The sequence below is a fragment of the Callospermophilus lateralis genome, chromosome 3, assembly GCF_048772815.1.
Source record: "Callospermophilus lateralis isolate mCalLat2 chromosome 3, mCalLat2.hap1, whole genome shotgun sequence".
Taxonomy (NCBI): domain Eukaryota; kingdom Metazoa; phylum Chordata; class Mammalia; order Rodentia; family Sciuridae; genus Callospermophilus; species Callospermophilus lateralis.
Genome location: NC_135307.1, coordinates 101275264 through 101297658, shown reverse-complemented (window position 1 = coordinate 101297658; position 22395 = coordinate 101275264). Strand labels below are relative to the sequence as shown.

General features: G+C 32.9%; 1 protein-coding gene across 1 annotated transcript in view; it reads left to right on the top strand.

Annotated features, from left to right (window-relative positions):
* Window positions 1-21810, top strand: part of Mns1 (meiosis specific nuclear structural 1) — a 30983-nt gene extending 9173 nt beyond the window's left edge. Inside the window, exons 4-10 of the mRNA XM_076848601.1 lie at window positions 3375-3477; window positions 5670-5899; window positions 6473-6689; window positions 6788-6895; window positions 16029-16286; window positions 20004-20129; window positions 21718-21810. Coding sequence (XP_076704716.1) covers window positions 3375-3477; window positions 5670-5899; window positions 6473-6689; window positions 6788-6895; window positions 16029-16286; window positions 20004-20129; window positions 21718-21810 — 1135 coding nt within the window. The remainder of the gene's footprint in view (window positions 1-3374; window positions 3478-5669; window positions 5900-6472; window positions 6690-6787; window positions 6896-16028; window positions 16287-20003; window positions 20130-21717) is intronic.
* The last annotated feature ends 585 nt before the right edge of the window (window positions 21811-22395 follow it).

Below are 22395 nucleotides of genomic sequence, written 5' to 3'. Positions count from 1 at the left end.
AGCTACATCCCTAGCCCTTTTTAAATTTTTATTTATTTCGAGACAGGGTCTCACTAAATTGCTTAGGGCTTTGGTAAGTTGCTGAGGCTGGCCTTGAACTTGTAATACTCCTATCTCAACCTCCTGAGTCACTGGGATTACAAACATGCACTACTATGCCTAGCCTCAGTGTAGTTTTGATTTACATTTCCCAAATTGCTAATCATGTTGAACATTTTTTTCATATATTTGTTGGCCATTTGTATTTCTTCTTTTGAGAAGTGACTTTTTAATTCATTTGCCCATTTATTAATTGGGTTATTTGATTCTTTTTGGTGTAAAGTTTTTTTAAGTTCTTTGTACATTCTACTCCTCTGTAAAAAGAGTAGCTAGCAAAGATTTTCTGCCATTCTGTAGGCTCTCTCTTTACGCTCCTAATTGTTTTCTGTGCTGAACAGCTTTTTAATTTGATGCTGTCCCATTTATTAACTCTTGGCATTATTACCTGAGCTTTAAGGGTCCTGTTGAGAAAGTCATTGCCTGTGTCTGTATGCTACAGTGTTGACCCTATGTTTTCTTCTAGGAGTTGCATAGTTTCTGGTCTAATTCCTTGGTCTTTGATCCATTTTGAGTTGATTTTTATGTAGTGTGAAAGATAAGGGTCTAGTTTCATTCTTCTACATATGAATAACCAATTTTCCTAGCAACATTTGTTAAAAAGGTTATCTTTTGTATGTAATTTTGTATACCCCTGAGGGTCTCCTTCCATTTACATGCAATTTCCCTTCTCTCTCCCTTTCCCTCCCACCTCTCATCCCTGTTTAATGTTAATCTTCTTCTCATGCTCTTGTCCCTACTCTGTTCTTAGTTACTCTCCTTATATCAAAGAAGACATTTGGCATTTGTTTTTAAGGGATTGGCTAGCTTCACTTAGCATAATCTGCTCTAATGCCATCCATTTCCCTCCAAATTCTATGATTTTGTCATTTCTTAATGCAGAGTAATACTCCATTGTGTATAAATGCCACATTTTTTTAATCCATTCGTCTATTGAAGGGCATCTAGGTTGGTTCCACAGTCTTGCTATTGTGAATTGTGCTGCTATGAACATGGATGTAGCAGTGTCCCTATAGTGTGCTCTTTTTAGGTCTTTAGGGAATAGACCGAGTAGTGGAATAGCTGGATCAAATGGTGGTTCCATTCTGAGCTTTCCAAGAAATCTCCATACTGCTTTCCAAATTGGCCGCACCAATTTGCAGTCCCACCAGCAATGTACAAGAGTACCCTTTTCCCCACATCCTCGCCAGCACTTGTTGCTGTTTGACTTCCTAATGGCTGCCAATCTTACTGGAGTGAGATGGTATCTTAGGGTGGTTTTGATTTGCATTTCAGAGGGGGTAGAGAGAGAAGAGGGGAGGGGAGGGGGGAGGGGGGATACTAGAGGATAGGAAAGGCAGCAGAATACAACAGACACCAGAATGGCAATATGTAAATCAATGGTTGTGCAACTGATGTGATTCTGCAATCTGTATATGGGGTAAAAATGGGAGCTCATATCCCACTTGAATCAAAGTGTGAAATATATATCAAGAACTATGTAATGTTTTGAACAACCTACAATAAAAATTAATTTAAAAAAAAACAAACAAACAAACAAAAAAACTTACTAGTTCTACAAGTAAAAAAAAAAAAAAAAAAGGTTATCTTTTCTCCAATGTATGTTTTTAGCACGTTTGTCAAGGATCAAGTGACTGAAGGTGTGTGGGTTTGTCCCTGTGTATTCTATTCTGTACCATTGATCTGTGTGTCTGTTTTTACATCAGTACCATGCAGTTTTTTTAATATAGCTTTTTATAAAAACTCTAGGTGTGGACTTTCTAATGAGTTTCCCTGGTAGACAGCATTTCTCATGTGTTGATACAACTCAGTAATTTACATGTTATGTGAGACTCCACTGAGAGAGGACTTTTGGAAGCTTGCACCTGGTTTCCTCTGGATTTCACCCATGTGCCTTCTTCCTTTGCCAATTTTGCTCTGTTACCTTTCACTGGAATTCGTTATAGCAGTTGAGTAAAACTATATGCTGAGTCCTGTGTAGCCTCTTAGTGAATCATCCAACCTGGGGGTGGTTATGGAACCCCATCATAGAAGCAAAAAAGAGAACACAGAACGGAGGACAAGTAGAAGATACTGAGCTTGTCAACTTAAACTCAACTCAACTCTATTAGTAGTTATGGTAAACATATTTGAACTATTTACCAAAATAGATGACTTACTGTACTGAAATGAAAGCATAACAGATTGTCAAAGGATTCAATTTACACATAGTATGCTCTCTGATTAAAGTGGAATTACACTAGATACCAGAAACAAAAATATTACCAATCTTTGTAGATTAGTATATTTTCAAATGTATTTCAAAATAACCTTTAGATCAAAAAATAATAATCAAAATTTAAATTAGAAAGTATTTTAACTGATCATGAAAATACCTCATAGTAAAAGTTGTGGGATTGGAGTGACATTAACAAAATAGCAGCGTGGGCAGCTCCAAACTCCTGTTCCTCCCCACCTCTTCCCCTACCAGAAACATCAAAAAACATGGAGAAATAGTCAGAACCAAATTTATAAAAACTCTGGTTAATATCCAAAGATTTATAGCAACCAAGCAAATATTGAATCAAGAAAAAGGCACCTTAAAAATGGTAGGAAAGTTTCGTGGTACTTTTATTCGCCCTTGTGGGATCTCCTCCTAGCTCCGAGGCAGTCTTTAAGCCCATGTTCCTAGTGAGACCTTGCTCCCTGGTTTAAGGAGGGAGCAGAGCATACCTTATTTACAATTTATTGTTTATGTCTGTTCTAACTTGCCTTGAGGCTACCTGGAGGATTAACAAAAAATTTTCATCTCTGTTTGACCTAACTCAGAACTCATTCAGGTTGGAAGAACAATTAGTATTTCTGATAAGGATTTAATATTCAGAATATATAAAGAAAAATGATAATTCAACAACAAATACCAAACAATCCTATTAAAACAATGGCTAAAGCACTTAAATAGACATTTATATCAAGAAGATACACAATAGGTGATAAGCACTTGAAAAGATATTCAACTTCATTAGTCACTAAGAAAATGCAAATTAAAGCCACAACAAGGTGTTATTGCATCAGTTAGGCTCTTTAAAAACAATGGAAAATAATAATTGGAACCCTCAGACATTGCTGATAGGAATGTGAGTCATCCATTAAGGAACTAACTTATTTCTCTTATGGATCTAAAATAATACCAGTTGTATACTATCTTTGAGAAAATTTAAAATGTTGTCACTTAATTTTCTGTGGAGCTTAATTCTCTTAAGGATCTGCAGATTTAAATTTGACTTTTTTCCCCATAGTATTGAGCTCAGAGAATTGGAGAAGAAATTAAAAGCAGCTTACATGAATAAAGAAAGAGCAGCCCAGATTGCTGAGAAGGATGCCATTAAATATGAGCAAATGGTAATGTTGTTTCTGGTCACTTTTTTGGTTTTCTTTATGATACTAAAAAAGAGTCCTTTTTTTAAAAATTGTTGCATTCTGTAAAGAATTTACACTGCACGATTTCCAAATACTGGTATACTTTTCAGATTCTTAAGGTATCCAAAATCTTCAGCGATTTCATAGGAAACACTGTTTAACTTAATATTAGAGTCTTTTAGCTGATAACTATATTTTTTGCATGTTGATTTATATTTTGATAATTTTGTATGGGAAACTTGTCTGCTTTACAAAAGCAGCCCCTTTCTCAAGTTTCTATTTGTTCCCCTTTTCTAACTCCTCACATGCTACTCAGTTGAGGGCAAGAAATGTAATACAGTATAAATATAAAGTACAGTCCATAAGTTAACACAAACAGGGTATACCTTATCTCTTGAGTTTGTATCATCACACAGAAAGGCCAATTATATTTGAATGTATGTACACATAGATATGTATATCAACATAAATATGTTCATACACACAGTTATAGAGGTGATATCAAAATAGTTAACTAGTGCAGTATTCATTAGGAATAGATTCAGGCTATAAATGGTATATATGTTTTGTGTATATATATATATATATATATATATATATATATATATATATATATATTTGTAGAAATAAATATAGCATGCTATTAATAATGAAAACCTTAGGTATAGCAGCTGGTAGGAAAATTTGAGAGGCTTCATTGCCTCTATCCTCTATTTGAAAGGATATCCTCTGAAAGGATAAAGTCTATCCTTTCAAAATAAACTAGAACACAATGTATGATTTGTCTAGTGGTTTGTAGTTTTAATTATCCTGATAGTTGAGGTTATTCAAGACCATTATAGATATTCTAATCTGATTTCTAAAAGAATTGCTGCTATTTTCTAAGTCAAAATTGATCCACAAAATTGAAACCAAATACTCCTAGGACTTGACTTAACTAGGTGACAGATATCTAGGTACTAGTATTTGGCCCTGTCTCTCTGAGCTTATGTTTTCTCATCTATAAAATAAGAACAATATATTTCTATAAGTATGTTGTAATCTGTACATAAAAGTTTTTTTTTTTTTTTTAAAGAATTTAGTCAACATGTACAAAGAAAAGTGTAAAGAAATTTTGGTTAAGATATATTAACAGGGTACATGTTATAAGCATTAATTATATAACGAATGACATTTATCATATTTTAATCTGCTTTTTATATTTGATGCTGTTAAAGCTATGATGTGGACCAAGTGCAATGGTACATGCCTGTAATCCCAGCAGCTTGGGAGGCGGAGGCAGGAGGATCATGAGTTCAAAGCCAGCCGTAGCAATTTAGCAAGGCGCTAAGCAACTCAGAAAGATCCTTTCTCTAATAAAATACAGATGGGGGTAGGGATGGGCTCAGTGGTCGAGTGCCCCTGAATTCAATCCCTGGTACCCCCCCCACACCCAAAAATGCTAGGATGTGATCATAAAGGCAAACATTAATTTAAAAAAATGCTCCATTATATTTAATTTAAACATATTTTGTTAAATGATTTGAAATTGCTCAAAAGAATTAAGGGATTTAATCCATCCAAGAAAAGGATTGTCTCTAACTTAGTGGGAATAGTACAGAGTGAGTGTATTCAAACTGCAGAAAACAGGCACAGTAGCATATATGACCCTTTCAAGTAAAAGAGATTACAAAGGGCCTTTAATACATGAGAAGGAAAAAACTCAAGGGCTCATGGGAGGAAAGAAAGCTTCAACTAGGAGAAACTTAATAGCTGCTCAGAGTCATTTAATAGCAGACCTGTATGAAAATGGCAGTGCCATCTTGATTCCAAATAGCAACTGATACGATGAAAAATCAAAATTGAAAATCAACTTATAACAAAAGAAAAAGATCACTACTGCTTTCACAGTTTAAAATGGTTACTAATAAAGTACTCATAATTTTTATTACTGTTTTTCTGGTACAGACTTATTGATTATCCTTATCAGGTATTACCCAAGCATCTCTAGGGTCTGACTCATCGTTCAGACCCTTTAGGTCACAATGACTTACTTTTGACTTTTTTACCTAGACAGCTGAAAAATTTTATTTTATATAACAGGCTTTATAATGTTCAGTTACATTTATTTAAAGTATTCTATCATACTGGGTTCAGATTTGAAAAGAGAAAGATAAATTTTGTTTTAATATCAGAAACGTGATGCTGAAATAGCCAAGACCATGATGGAAGAGCACGAGAGAATGATGAAGGAAGAGCATGCTGCCGAAGACAGAAAAAACAAAGTGAAAGCACTGTACTGTCTTGACTTGGAGAAACAACTGGAAGAACAAGAGAGAAAAAAGCAGGAAGCTTATGAGCACTTGCTGAAAGAGAAACTCATGATTGATGAAATTGTTAGGAAAATCTATGAAGAAGATCAAATGTAAGTTTGTCATGGAGACTTAAAATTCTTAATGCCTGAACGTTTACTTCAGATTGATCACAGGTTTGTTGTGAAGAGTTGAAGCACATATAACAGTGTGAATACATAGTAAATGCTCAATATATATTAGTTATGATCACAAAAATTGAGACCAGCTCTTCTTTATCTTTGTCAGCATGATTGTTAATAAGTATCTCATAATTAATAAATGCTTATTTACTGACTAAATCTTTGTTTCTTAAATATATCCATACCATATGTTATGGGACATGTTTTCTGATAAATTTCCTTAGTAGACAGTTTAAGAGTAGACTACAAGGCTCATATTAACAGGTCATGGCCTTTCTGAAATGAGATGCATAAAACTCCATTAGTAGGTTAAAAGAGAAGTACAGTAGTATTTTATCCAGAGAAAATTTGTAGTGTACGTAATAGGCATTTGTTGTATTAATGAACAAACTGTAAATAGGGAAGTTGTTTCCCTGCACATTATTATTAACAGAAGGAACTTTTTATTTTTTGATATTTTATTATTTCTTTTACTATAAAACTATATCTGCTATTGCTCTTTAGGGAAAGACAACAAAAATTAGAAAAAATGAATGCAACTAGAAAATACATTGAGGAGTTTCAGAAAGAGCAGACTATCTGGAGAAACAAGAAACGTGAGGAGATGGAAGAAGAAAACAGAAAAATTATAGAGTTTGCCAACATGCAGCAGCAAAGAGAAGAACATAGGATGGCAAAAGTTCAGGAAAATGAGGAAAAAAGGCTGCAGCTTCAGAATGCGGTATTAAAATAACCACTTCTCTGACACTGGTGAATTTCTGAAATAATTAGGTATCGAATTTGGATCCTATAAATATATATATATTTTTAATTTAATAGCTGACTCAGAAATTGGCGGAAATGCTGCGGCAACGTGAAGACCTGGAACAAGTACGACAGGAATTATACCAGGAAGAACAAGCTGAAATATACAGGAGGCAACTAAGAGTAAGTTTCAGATATTAAAAGAATTATTAATAGAAGACTATAATATTGAGATGAAGCAGTAGAATGAGTAAATTAAAACCCAACCTATCGATAATCGCACTCTAGGTAAATGGTGTAAACAATGCAGTTAAAAGACATTTTCGAGTTGAATAAAAAAGCGTCACTCAGAGAACAGTTCATAGACTGTATCATAAAAAGTGTAATGTAACTGTGTTGTCTATAATTAGCACAATTTAAGTATGAAGACAACATGTAGTTTAAAGCAAAAAGAGAAATACATACTGCATAGACCCTAGTCAATTAAAAGCAAGTTGGAGTGCCTATTTTAATATAAGACCAAGTCAACTTCAGAACAAGGATTTTTGTAAGATTAATGTAGTGGATATAATAGTTTTAAAGGCATGTGAACCTAACTAGCAAACCTTCATAATACATGAAGCAAAACTGACAGGTTTGAAAAGAGAAATAGACAAGTCCCCACGATTTTAATATTCCTTTCTTACTAATATATAGACTAAGTGGTCTGAATCACAGGATTCAGTGCTGAGCAACAATGCCAGCAAACCTGACCTGACATTCAGAGAATACTTCACCCAACAACAGCAGGATACAAATTCCATTCAAGTACACATAGAACATTCACCAAGACAGACATATTCTAGGACATAAGTAATTCTCAATAAATTCACAGGGTTTTAAAACATACCAAGTATGTTTTCTGACTACAATGTAATTAAATTAGGAATCAATATTGAGAATACACCTGTAAAATCCTTAAACATATTTTAAATAAAAAATGCACTTCTAAATAAGCAGTGAGCACAGGAAGAAATCATAGTGGAAATTAGATTTTTCAAATTGATGATAAAAGAAGAGTATACCAGAATATGTGTGAAGCTGCTAAAGCAGTACTTAATGGGGAGTTCATGTGTTTTAATAAATATGTTAGAAAATAACAATAATGAAAAATTAGTGATCCTAAGTCTACACAAAAATTTGTATATTAATGTTCATAGCAGCACCATTCATAATGGCTAAAAGTGAAAATAATCTAATGAACTCATAAGCAAAACATATCCATGTAGTAGAATATTATTCAATGATAAAGAAATGAAGTGCTGATATATGCTAAAGTATTGATGAACCTTTTAATTTTTTCTTAATTTTAAAAAAGTATCTCAGGAATGTTATATAAATGGGAAGAAATAAATATGTAACCTTTTGAGAGTGGTTCTTTTTTGCTGAGCATAATTTCCTGGAGACTCATTCATGTTGCCCTTTATCAATACTTTGTTCTTTTTATTATTGAGTAGTCTGTCTTTGATATGCATGTACCAGTTCATTTGATACTTCATCCATGTATCAAATGAACTGGTATATTTGGCACCTGGAATGTCTCCAAGTTTGGGCTCTTACAAATACAATACACCTGCTATAAACATTCAGGTATAGATTTCTGTATAAACATAAATTTTCATTTCTTCTGAGATAAATGCTCAAGAGTACATTAGCTGGGTTTTGAGATAACACTTGTTAGTTTTGTAACTGCCAAACTGTTTTCCAAAACAGTCATATCATTTAACACTCTGACCAGCAATGTATGAGTGATGCACTTTCTCTGCATTCTTGCCAACCTTTGGTGTTTTCACTATTTTTTAATTTTAGTCATTTTAATAGCTACATAGTGATATCTTATTGTAGTGATATCTTGTTTTAGATATCTTATTGTAGCATCTCCCTGATGTCTAATGATGCCAACATCTTTCCATATGCTTACTTACCATCTTTTTCAGTGAAATATTTCTTCATGTCTGCTGATTTTCTAATTGAGGTGTTTGTTCATTTATAGAGTTTAGAGAGTTCTTTTTGTATTCTAAATACAAGTCCTTTGTCAAGTAGGAAGTTTACAGATATTTCCTCCTGGTCTGTAAGTGTCTTGTCATCTTCCTAACAGTCTTTCTCAGGCCAAATGTTTCAATTTCTATAAAGTCCGGTTTGTCAATTTTTCCTCTATGAGTTATGAGTTTTTGGTGTCAATTCTTTGTCTAGATTCTGAAGAATTTATTTTTTCCTAAAAGTTTTTTATTTGCATTTTTATTTTTTAAATTTGTGATTTTCAGTTAATATTTTTTACAAGGTATGAGACATAGATTGAAATATAGTTTTTGCCATTGGATGTCCAGTTGTTCCACACTATTTATTGGAATGACTCTCTCTAACACTTGAGCTGCTTTTGCACCTTTGTTAGAATACAATTGAGCTTTTTGGATGAGTCTAAATCCTGAGACCTCTTATTTTGTTCTCTTCACCAATACCAGCCAGTTTTGATTACTCTAGCTGTATAGTAGTTCTCCAGAATTGTTTTAACTATCCTAGTTCCTTTACCTTTCTGTATAAATTTTGGAATAAATTGTCTCTGTCTGCAAATAACCTTGCTGCAATTTTGGTAGAAATCGCATTAAGTCTGAATATCAACTTAGGGAGAATTAACATGTTCTATCTTCTAGTACATGAATACAACATAGCTCCCTTTATTTAGATCTCTGTATTTTTTCATCAGTGTTTAAATAGTTTTCAGCATACAAATCCCATTTTAGTGTCCATGTATTCATTGCTAGTGAGTTGATTTTTTTATGTTGATCTTGTATCTTACAATCTTGCTAAATTGACTTATTAGCTGTGTCTTCTATGAATAGAGACAATTTATTTTCTCCTCTTGTAATCTGTATACCTTTGATTCCTTTTTTTTTTTTTTTTTTTTTTTGCCTTATGTATTGGCTAATACTTCCAGCATCATTTGCTAGCATTATGTTGAATAATAGTGTTGCCCATCTTAGGGGGAATGCATTCAGTCTTAACACTGTAAAGTATAATGTTAATTGTAGAGTTGTAACAGATGCTCTTAGGGTCATATGCTTTTTCTTCTTTAGTCTGGAGAACTACATCGATTGATTGTTGAGTACCAAACCAGCCTTGTATCCCTAAAATAAATCCCACTTGATCATGGTGAATACTTATTTTAAATGACTGAATTCTATTTTATAATACCATGTTAAGGATTTTTGCAGCCATATTTGTGAGGAATATCAGTTTGTAGTTTTCGTTTTTTATACTGACCTCAAGGTGATTCAGCTTCATAAATGAATGGGGAAATGTTTCTTCCTCTTCTATTTCTGGAAGAGATTATAAGGAATTTGTATTAATTTTAATTTGTTAAATGTTTATAGAATTTTCCTTTGAAACCATATTGGCTTGGATTTTTATTCTGAGGGAGTTTTAAGTGATTAATTCAAACTCCTTGATAGTTACAGAGCTATTCAAATTATCTTCGATATTTGGTGAGATTTGGTAGCTTGTGTTTCTTAAGAAAGTGATCCATTTTTTTCTAAGTTGCCAAATTTATGTGTGTAGAATTGTTTGTAGTATTCCCTTATTATCTCTTGATGTCTGTAGGTCTCTACTGATATCCTATGTTTCATTCCCAATACCGGTCATTTATTTATATATTTATTTTTGGTTAACTTTATTAAAGGTCTTTCAGCTTAACTGATTTTTTTTTTTAAAAAACAGCCTTTTGTTTCATAAATTATTATCTTTTTGTTTCCTAATTTTAAATCCATTAGATTCCAGGTCATATCTTTATTATTTTCTTTCTCTTGCTTTCAGTTTACTTTACTTCTCTTTTTATAGGTTCTAGAGGTAGAAGCTGAGATTATTTTAGACTTTTCTCACATGCATGCAATTAGTGTCACACAGGTTTACTATCTTTTATTGCTTTCAGAGTGTTCCATATTTTGGAGTGTTTGGATTTGGGAATATGTTTATGGACTTCACTGGTTGAGCATCCTTAATCTAAAAACCCTAAGTCAGAAATTCTCTAAAATCCAAATCTTGACATGCCAGCATGAAGTGTAAAAGCTTTGGATTTTGGATATTGAATTTTTTGGATTAGGGATACTGAACCTGCATATGCATTTTCCTAAATGTGTGTGCGTATTTGGTGCTATAAATGTCTCTCAGTCCTTATTTAGTTGCATCTCACAAATTTTGCCACATCTTATTTTCATTAACTAAAATTTACTGATTTTTTTCTTTCTTCCTTCTCGGTACTGGGGATTGGACCCAGGGTTGCTTAACTACTGAGCCATATCCCCAGTCCTTTTTTATATTTTTATTTAGAGACAAGGCCTTGTTAAGGCTGGCTATGAACTTGCGATCCTCCTTCCTCATCCTCCCAAACCGCTGGGATTACAGGTGTGCACCACTATACTTGGCTCTGATTTTTCTTAAGACTTCTTTCTTGATTCATAAATTATGGAGAATTATGCTGCTTAATTTCCAAATATCCAGATATTTTTCCTGCTATCTTTTTAGTTACTGATTTCTGGTTTGATTCCACTGTGGTCAGAGAACACACTCAGTTTGATCTCGATTTCATTAAATTTGTTCTGGGGCACTTAGGGTGCATATTCTGCTCTTGTTGATTAAATCGTTTATACATGTTGGTTAGGTACTACTTGGTGATATGGTGTTGACTCTTTCACATCCCTACTGATTTTCTGTGTTGGTTGTTCTGTCAAGTGTTAAGAGAGGGTTTATTGATGTCTCTAACATATTGTGAATTTGTGTATTTCGCCTTTCAGTTATATCAGTATTTTTTACATTGAGGTATAATTCACATGACATAAAATTTACCAGTTTAGCTATTTTAAATAAAAGTGTATAATTCAGAGGCATTTAGAATGTTCACAATGTTGTGAAACTATCACCTCTAATTCCAAAACATCTTCATTACCTGAGAAGGGTATTTGTGTGCATTCTCTTCTACCCTAGCCCCTGACAACCACTTGTCTACTTTGTGTCTTTATAGACTTTACTACTGGTTATTTCATATAAATGTGACCTTTTATGCTCAGCTTTTTTCTTTTAGCATATTTTTTTTTCTTGTGCTGAAGATTGAACCCAGAACCTTGCAAATGCTGGGTACTCTGCCACTGAGCTGCATCCTCAGTTCTAACATTACGTTTTTAAAGGTCATTCATGTATCAGTAATTCATTCCTTTTTTGACTAAATAATATGCATTATATGGACATACCACATTTTGTTTATCCATTCAACAGTTGATTGTTTTTGTTTCTACCTTCTGACGTTTTTGAATATTGCTACTATGAATATTTGTATACAAGTTTTTGTTAGAACGCCTTTAAAAAATTATTTTGGGTATATTCATAGAAGTGGAATTGCTAGGCCATTTTGTGTGTTTGGGTGGGGGGTCTGGAGACTGAACCCAGGGCCTCAGGCATGCCAGGCAAGAGTTCTGTTGCTGAGCTATCTACCTCAGCCCCAGTATGGTAATTTTGTGTTTGATTTTTTTATGAACTGCCTAACTTTGCTTTTTACAAAGGCTGTACCATTTTATATTCTCATGCTAATAACGTCTGAGGGTTCCAATGTCTCCACATTTTTACCAACTCCTGTTATTTTATTTTTTAGTATATTAACTCAAAATGGGTCTCAGATATGAACAAAAAAGCTAGAACTATATAATTTACAGAAGCAAACACAAGAGGGTCTTCATGAAATTGGGAATGGCATTTGTTGATAGGTTAAAAGAAGGCATGTCTTTTTAAAGAAAAATTTAGAGATTGGGCTTTTTCACCATTAATAACTTCCTAACATTTCTAGGAAAATGAAATGCAAACCACAGTCTGGGATAAAATACTTCCTATATTTCAATCTTGCAGAAAACCTTTATGTAAGTTGTAAAGAACACTTTACTGTATGTATACTGAAGTCTTTAAAGAATCCAATCTTTAAGTAAGCAAAAAGATTTTAACATATTCTTCACAAAACAAGATATATGCATATAATAAATTGTAACTAGTACTGTTGTTTTGTATAATAATTTTCAGCTTTATCAAAACAGATTGTTCTTTTAGATACACTGTTTCATTAGTGAGGAGGAAATTGATACATACATGTATTGATATAAAATACATTGCATGTATATTCTTGATTAACAACATAAAATGTAAAAAGTATGTATAGACCCTTTTAGAATATCTTAATGTAATCTACATACATAAGATCAAACTGTGCAGAAAAGTTAATAAAATCATAAATAAAGGCATATTATGTATTTATGAACAAATAGGAAGCAGATAGATTCAGGGTTATCACCAGATAAAGTAGAACATCAAACAAATCCCAAGTATTACAGATTAAAAAATATAATTGATACTGAAGGTGTAATAAAAGAAACATCTAATCTTCCATGTAGCATTGCCTTGAAATACATAATTTTTAAAGCTGTTAGAAATCTAAAGGAAATTTACCAGCATAATGCAAGGGTGTTTAACACATCACAGGAAATTAGTAAGAAATATTTTAATCAACTAACTAAATATTCAAAAACATCTTTCTCGGTTATTGATTGAAGAGAAAAACTGCAACTATTCAGAGGATGCTATTTCTATATATCAAAATATATAAGATTTTATAATACTGATACCTGTGGCAATTAGTGAGAAGTTTCGTGGAAAAAAATTAGGCAGTGAACTTAGAAAAAGGATACAAATTCAAGTATTAGAGTGAGAATGTATAAGGAAATAAAGATTACAAGTGGAAATTAACTAAGATTAGGAAACACACTATCTATCATCAATTAATCCAGTTGCTTACTATTAGGGAAAAACTAAGACATTTTATCAAAAAGAGCATAAGAAAGAAAAAGTCCAAATAGATTTAGAAAGGATAAGTGGTCTATCAAAGGAAATATAGAGATGATCAGGGGAAAAAAGAGAGGTTACTTATTCAATTATATATTAATGTGGAAATCTAAACCAGCCAATTTTCCAAATTAAAAATAATTTCAAAAAATATAGTATGATCAGGCAAAATATTGTGACAGATATCTCCTGCCTCCAAAATCTTTTGTGCCTTGCCTCATGTCCTCTCAGTCCCACCTCCAATTTCAGTGACGGCTATGGAGAACTTTTATGAAAGCTTAGACTGACTGGGTGCTGACAGTTTCTGGGAGCAGAAAGTTAACATCCACATACTCCTCACAAGGTCCTGTCAGGACTGAGCCTCAGTTGTCCACCATGGTCACCAGCTCAGCGATGTAACATTGTGTGTTAGCTTTTCTTCCTTTCCTGTTTTACTCTGCTTGTCCCTCATTGCTGTTTACTGGGATTATCTCCCCCATTAAAATATCTAGTCTTTGTAGGAGAATCCAGTCTAGGAGATCTCCTGAAAGTTCCCAGAGTCAAAGTAGTTTTATAGCAAATTATTTCAAAGTTTCAATGAACAGCTGTTTCTAAAACCACAGAATGGAAAATCATGCAGTTCATGGTATATAATTAGAATAATACTGATCTAGACTTATCAAAGAGTACAGGAACACTCTATATTGGAAATATTTTGTTTTTGCCAAACATTTACCTGTTTTTTAGCTAGATGTCTTCACTATTGAATTGAACTAAAATTTTGTATGGGAGATGGATTTCAGGAAATATCAACTATATTACTATATTAAATTTGGTATATATTACATTTCTGTATGCAGAGTGTTGTGATAAACTCTAGAGGAATTCCAAACCAAATGAGAAAGTAACTCTACCCTCTGTGAGCCTTCTACATAATACGTAGCAAATAAACACAAAATATACATCATAGAAACATTTATGCAGCCAGCATCCCAATGAAAAACAAAATATGTCCTCTAGGAAATTATTTTCAGTGAGGACATATGACATATTATATATATAATATACAATTAGATGATAAATTGATGTTTTTAAATTAAGAGGCCAGAAAGGAAGATGAATATTAGACTGGAGAAAACTTTATAGACAGAGTAGGACTTCAGGGACATAATGAAGAAGGGATAAAGAAGAGATGAATACTCAATGTAGCTATATATAGGGAACAGTGTTGATAAAGCTGATGTTCACTTACTCCTACCCTCCCTTTTTGGAAACAGTTGTTTTACTATATTATAAAAACTAAAAAGTAAAAATGACTCTTCTTTTAGTTAAGGTCTTCATATGACCTAGATTATCTCCCACATTTGTCTCCCTCCTTTTAAGGTGTGAAGATACAAGTGAGCAAAATGAGATAACAGCCACACCACAGGAAGAGCAGATCATTTGGGGGCAGTTTTGACAGCATTGTCATGGGGAAACGTTGGTTTTCTGGTCCTTCCAGAAGTCCTGTATGCAACACAATGACCTGTAGTAAATCTTTTATGGTCCCTGTTATTTGTAAGAACCCTCACCAATACAGGTGTTAAGACAGTTATTTTAGATGCATTGAGGATATTGGCTTACATGGAGCTTGTGCTAGAATTGGGCAAAGTTGGTTAGATTTTTAAAAAAGGAATTATAACTTTATATGTATATGTAAATTATAACTTTATATATAATATGTATATATGTATACATATAATTTTTTTATAATAGTCCTAATTGAATGGACAGATGATAAAGCAAGACTAATAAAACATAATTAGAATTTAGGTATTAGATATGGATGATTACTGTAAAATTTTTTAAATTTTTTGGTGTGTTTGAAATTTTTCATCAGTGTTTGGAAAATAAAACTTGGAGGAAAAGAGTTTTGCTGCTCCAAGTGAATTTGAATTTCCCTGAAAATTCTCTAATTGTCATTGTTAGATTATTGTTTTTAAATTTTAGAGAATTTTGAGAATGAAGAGAGTATTAGAAGACTAAAGTTGGATAAATGCAGCTTTGATAAACAGGAAGTTGGAAACTGAAAAATACTTAGTGGTTTGGACAGCTGTTTCCGGCAAGTTTCTAGAATGATTCATAGTTGGTGCACATTTCAGAGACCACAGATTAGTACAGTCAGGTGTGCAAAATTAACTCTTTTCAAAGTGCTATATGTTAATTATGAGTATAGGACCAAGATCAGAAATATATACAGTAATAGGAACGTGTCCTTTATCCAAATAGTTTTAAATGGTGGGGCAAAGTGTCATAAAAAGGCATAATTTTTTTAGTTTTTCATAATTGATTTCATATTGTAGTATTAAGCTTAGCCAATTGTCTCACTCTTTGTAAATTGGATTTTAAAAAATGATTACTAAATTAACTTATCTACATTATTTAGGAAAAAGTAGAAGAGAAATTGAGAAAGCAGAGAGAGTTGAAGCAAGATTTTGAAGAACAAATGGCTTTGAAGGAATTAGTATTACAGGCTGCAAAAGAAGAAGAGGAGGCTTTTAGAAAAACAATGCTAGCTAAACTTGCTGAGGATGACCGAATAGAATTAATGAATGCTCAGAAACAAAGAATGAAGCAACTGGAACATAGAAGGGCTGTGGAAAAACTTATTGAAGAACGTCGCAACCAGTTTCTTGCAGACAAGGTAAGAGCAAAAGGTTTTTTGTTGGCACTGAACAGCAATAAACTTATCTGTTCATCCACTAAACATTTACTGAGACCTTTTTATATGCCAGTGTTAGATATCTGTTTATCAATCATATGATATATTTTCTGACCAAGCATTTATTAAGGAATCAAGAAACTATTTATTGGTGTTTTGTATGTGCTAAATACGGTTTGGTGTTGAGAACATAAAGGTAAATACAGCTAAGTCTGTGTCATCTGTGAATTTATGGGCTTGGTGGAGAGAACAATACAAAAACTAATTATAAAGATATGTCACATGCATGTACTGTTATACAGATATGCATGGTGTTGATGGCAGAGTAGAGCTGACAGGGCATGAGTACCTGGAATACTGTGTTAAGAAGCTGGACCTTTACCAGTAAGAGTCACTGAACGAGAACTGGGAGGTCAGACAAGTGTCGCAGGGTCAGAACCCCTGCAGGTAGTCCTGAGAGGGCCACATGTAAAGCTGTGAAAAGGAAGGTATTTTGGTCACAGCAACAAAAGCCTAACACACCTTGGAAGCATTCCTAGATTTTCCCTCTTACTCAGTTAATGATTTTTAGTTGGTTACCAAATTGTACTGATTCTACCTCAGCAATTACTCTGAAATGTATTTCATTTGTAACTTTGTTCAGACATTCAGTAGCATTCCCATAGACTAACTGAAATTGTCTTCCAACTGTTCACTTTGTAACACTAGTCTGTCTGCCACAAGTTACCAGGGTTTTAAAAGATCTCATTATGTCCCTCTCCTGCTTAAACTTCAGTGGACTCTTACAGGGTAAAATCTCAATTTCTTAGCCTTGATATAAACCAGTCATGATTTAACTCTATACATTAAGGGACATGATTATAAAGTACCTAGCAGTGTGCCTGATGTGTGATAAATACTTAATGTTGTATTAATGAATGTGACCAACCATGTTAGGAAGCACAGTAATTAAAAAGACAGAAAGTTAAAAGATTTTTGGAATTCCCTTAAGGCTTTGAATCTTGCTTATAAAAAAAAGTAGAACCAGTGACTGACTGTCCTCTCTTATGGCTTAGAGAGATAGTCAGCAAGACATCTATAAATGGCAATGAAATAAAGCCACCTCAAAAAAAATGACAAAATCATAGAATTTGCAGGGAAATGGATGGCATTAGAGCAGATTATGCTAAGTGAAGCTAGCCAATCCTTAAAAAACAAATGCCAAATGTCTTCTTTGATATAAAGAGAGCAACTAAGAACAGAACAGGAAGGAAGAGCATGAGGAAAAGACTAACATTAAACAAAGACGAGAGGGGGGAGAGAAAGGGAGAGAGAAGGGAAAGCATATGGAAAAGGTAGGAGACCTTCAATGTTACACAAAATTATAAGAGGTTGTGAGGGGAAAGGAGGAGGGAAAAAAGGGAGAGAATTGAACAACAGCAGAGGAGGTAGAGAGGAAAGATGGGAGGGGAGGGGGGATAGTAGGGGATAGGAATGGTAGCAGAACACAACAGTCACTAATATGCCATTATGTAAAAATGTGAGTGTGTAACCGATGTGATTCTGCAATTTGTATTTGGGGTAAAAATGGGAGTTCATAACCCAATCGAGTCAAATGTATGAAAGATGATATATCATGAGCTCTGTAATGTATTGAACAATCAATAAAAAAAAAAAAACCCACCTCAACATACCTTATATACAATCAGAGACATGATAAATTGTGGTATAAAGGTGTATTAAGAATTGTAATGCAAAAAAAATAATAAAAAAATTTTTTGAGGCAGAAGATGGAAAAAAAGAAAACCACCTAATGCATAAATTGTAAATTATAAAATTTATGTCTTAATTTTTTAAAAAAATCATGGACAGCCCCAGTATGAGGCTGTGGACTTAGCTAAGTGTCAGGAGGATTGGGCCATGTTTTTGTTTTGGCCTCAGGCAACAAAAAAATCATCATTCCATTAGACTTACACTGCTAAGTGTGAGGTTCTGATCCTGCTTTTTAGAGTTCAGAACTGTTCCTAGCTAGTGTTTACCTCTAAAGAGTTTTATAATTAGACAAAATCTGAAACTCCCCATAATTTCCTACTAGGAGAGCTATTCAGAATTTCTCTTATATGGGTAAATAGGTTTCATGCTAAGTCATTTACACTATTTACCAGAATTTTTTTTAGGATATACACTTACTGTGACCAGTGTCCAAGGAAGGAAATTGCTATATTATACCTAAATGAGATACTCTGCATTATTGTGCTTTCCCCCAATATTACAGGAGTTTCTTACATCTCCCCTTTATTAAGAATGTCACAATTAGGATTAGAAATTGAATCTCATTAACGGTAGATGAGTGGTTAGTTTATTGTTCTCTCATATGAAAATCTACAGGTAGGCAATCCAGGGCTGAAATGGAGGCTGTGTTTCATGGTCTTCAGGGACTCAGATTCCTTCTAGCTTTTCACTCCGGCATCTATGGGTGTAACCCATAGATGTGTATGATCTCACCCCGTGTGTATGATCTCAGCTAGATCTTTAGCCTTTGTATCCACGTTTCAAGCAGAGATTAGTGATAAAAGGTGGAAGCTTCCATATGAAGGTCACTTACATTCCACTGACTTTGTGCCCACAGCTGGCTATAAAGAAGCCTTAGAAGTGTAACTCAAAAAATAAAAATCAGGTACAGCAATTTCATGGCAGATTCCAATACCCTATTTTATCTTAGAGACAAATTAATTAAGAGCAACTCAACCCTTGATTCAGTAGCAAGAATAATCAGTGAGAGTATAAGTTTTTTCTCAGTTGAACATCAATGTTTTCTTATTCTGTAAAAAAATAAAAATTTATCTAATATAGTAGATAAAAATATTTTGAGAAGCAGTTCCAGTTTTCAGTGGCATTGGATTGGCTGTGTGCCAGCATTCTTGTTTATATTTATCCAGTAACTTAGATGAGTTATTAGCTTATATAGAAGTTTGTTTTCACATACTCCCTATGGTTTATATATCTTCGATGAGGAGTAGACCGAATAAGTAGTGACCTCAGTCTATTATTTCAAGGGAAAATTTAGCATTACTCCCAAGCAGTTCCTGGTAGAGATGCATCACTATTTCAATGATCTGCATTTTGTATCCTTCCCTATCCAATAGGCACATTTGGATAGTTCCATGAGTCCCTAATTAAGACCTCAAACTTTGACCTACAGTCATAACATTTGCACTACATGGCACAGAATTTTAATGTGATTGAGTGTTAAGAGTTTTTCCTGAGAAATGCTGGTTCTTCTGCTGGAATTCTTGCTGTTTCTCCTTTGCTTCATATCGACTTTGAAAAAATTTAATGTATATAAGAAAATATTTATCCTTTAGATTACTCTGTTTTATTCACTAATTGTTTTTGTCTTACACAGTAAACTGTTTTTACACTGTTTATTAGGAAATCATTCCTTTAATACTTGGTATTGACATTTTGCTATATATACTTGTTTCCTTAAAAAATTGTAGTCATAACTGTTATTCTTGTAACTTTAAAAAATGAAAAAACTTATGTATGTACATATAAAATAGTATGAGATATTATGCACTAATATCTTTTGAACTTATTTTCACAAATAATTCATCAATTTTATCACCTAATTCACTGAAAGAATAGTTTTATTTGAAAACTTTTTTAAAAGATTAACATATTCTATGACCATTAATAAAACCTGATTTGCATTTCCAGCAACGTGAGCTGGAAGAATGGCAGTTACAGCAAAGAAGACAAGGTTGTATTAACAATATTATTGAGGAAGAAAGGCTAAAACTTCTCAAAGAACATGCTACAAAATTATTAGGATATCTCCCTAAGGTAAGTGAGATTTAGCTCAAGGTATAACCTTCGTGGCCTCTAATAGTGGAAAAAATGTGATATTAGAATATCAGAAAATGAAGTTGTCACACATATCTTGCTCTGTTATAAAGCATTAGTGGAACTTTGGCCAGGCATTGAATCTCACTGGGATCATATTTAAACATCTCTAAAATGAGAGAATTGGTCTTGGCACATTGAGCTATGAGATTATTTATTGAATTTAGATTTTAGATTCTTTTCTCCCTTTTCAGCATCAGAGATCTAGAAATAAACCACCCTAAAGCAACCACAATACTTTATGTACCAAAGATAATAAATTATGTGAAAACATTGTAATTGGTAACACAGTGACAGGTCTCTGCTTGAACTGAGTTTGAGACAGATCTTTTCTATATTAGGAGGTTATGTTATAACTAGGTCTAGGTAACTTTAATTTTCAAAAGTAATTCCAAAAGATCATAAATTTTCATAGATATCTCATAAAATAATGAGTTTCATAGGTCACCTCAACATTTGGACTCATATAATTAAAATCACCATACTTCAAATATATAAATCTATCTTTTGATTTTTTACTAATGTCATAGAATCAAATGCATCTTTAATGTTCAGTCCAAAACTAAGGAAGAAGAAAGATAAATATATGAGTAATTATTGCCTGGCTTCAGGACCTTTTGGTCTAATTGTTTAGACTTAATGAAATTAATTATGTTTATTATTATTCTCAATGGACTTATTAATGAAAAATCTATATGTAATTGATAAATTTCATAAAATAGTTATAAATTCTAGGAGAGTAACTGGGTATCAATATTTTTTGTGGGGAGAATAATTGTGGAGGCAGGAGGATGATCTTATAATCCTGATCACCCCAAAATGACCTTTATTCTTTGTCCTAATGGCCCCAAATGACCTAAATGATTGTTTTAATCATTTGGAAAATATTGATATAAGTTTCATAAATTTTATTGAATAGATTTCATTGTTTTGGATAACTTAACTAACCTCTTCCTTTAGAATGCAAGATAAATATTTCAGTTTAATTTTGTTTTAAAGAGGCTTTTGCTGTTTTCTATAGGGGAAAAGAAAAATAAATAGAAGTATGAAGAATTTCAAAGAATTTCAAAGGGCTTGTTTAAATGACTTAACTCCAAATCTGGATTCTTTCCTGACAGATAGAATGTTCACTGATTAGCCATAGAAGAGAGGCATGAAGAACTGATTCCATGTATGAGTCTAGTAGAGCTTAGTCTCTTCACCTTTAACCTCCATCTTATTATAGAACTGTTTTAGACAAGAGTAGGGTACAATATAAATTCCTTTCCTTCCAGGCAATTGTAATTATAAAGTGGAAGATCCCAGATTCCTATCACAAGTTCCTGCTCTGGATCTGATAAGTCAGGAAATTATGTCTAAGAATACTTATAACGTAAAGTCATATTTTTGGAAGTTTCATAAATTTATTGAATAAATTTCATTGTTTTGGATAACTTTACTAAACTCATGTCTGTATATTTGTTAGTCTTAAAGCATTTAGTACAATATTCTGCCATTCAAAAAGTAACACAAAATATTTTTCTTATAGGGAATATTTAAAAAAGAGGATGATATTGATATGCTTGGTGAAGAGTTTAGGAAAGCGTATCAGAAAAGGAAGGAAATTTGTGAAGAAAAGTGATACCATCAAACTTGGTAAAATCTGGATTTTTCTGTACATTACCACTAGATGTCAGCGTAACTATTGTTTTAGAGTTAGAGTAGGAATGTTTTCTTGCATTTTCTATCACTGTATTTCATAATTTATAAACAAGTGTCAGATGAATATTTTAACTGAAAATTTATTTTACATATGTGTATGCATATGTGCTCTTAGGCTCCAAACCTAGGAGGCTAGCTTCTCAGTACCTGTCCTACTGTTCAGAGATTTTTTTTTTTTTTTTGCATCCCATCTTCTAGACGGTCTATTTACCTTAGTTTATACCAAGTTCTAGGTTCTAGTGAACTGCCTCCATCTCTAGTTATGTTTAGCAACTTTACTAATTTGGTTTGGCCAGGGAAATGCATATTTAGACTTTGGTTTTAAAATACATTTTGCTGTCAAATATAAAAGAGGAGAATAGTAAATAAAGAGAGTAAGAATTTAAAGTGCTTTATTACTGAATGAGCTTGATCATCATAGGTACTTAAAAAGAATCTCTCTAGTTCATAAATGAATATAAAATTATTAGAACATAAATAATTTTTAATTGATAGTAAATTTACA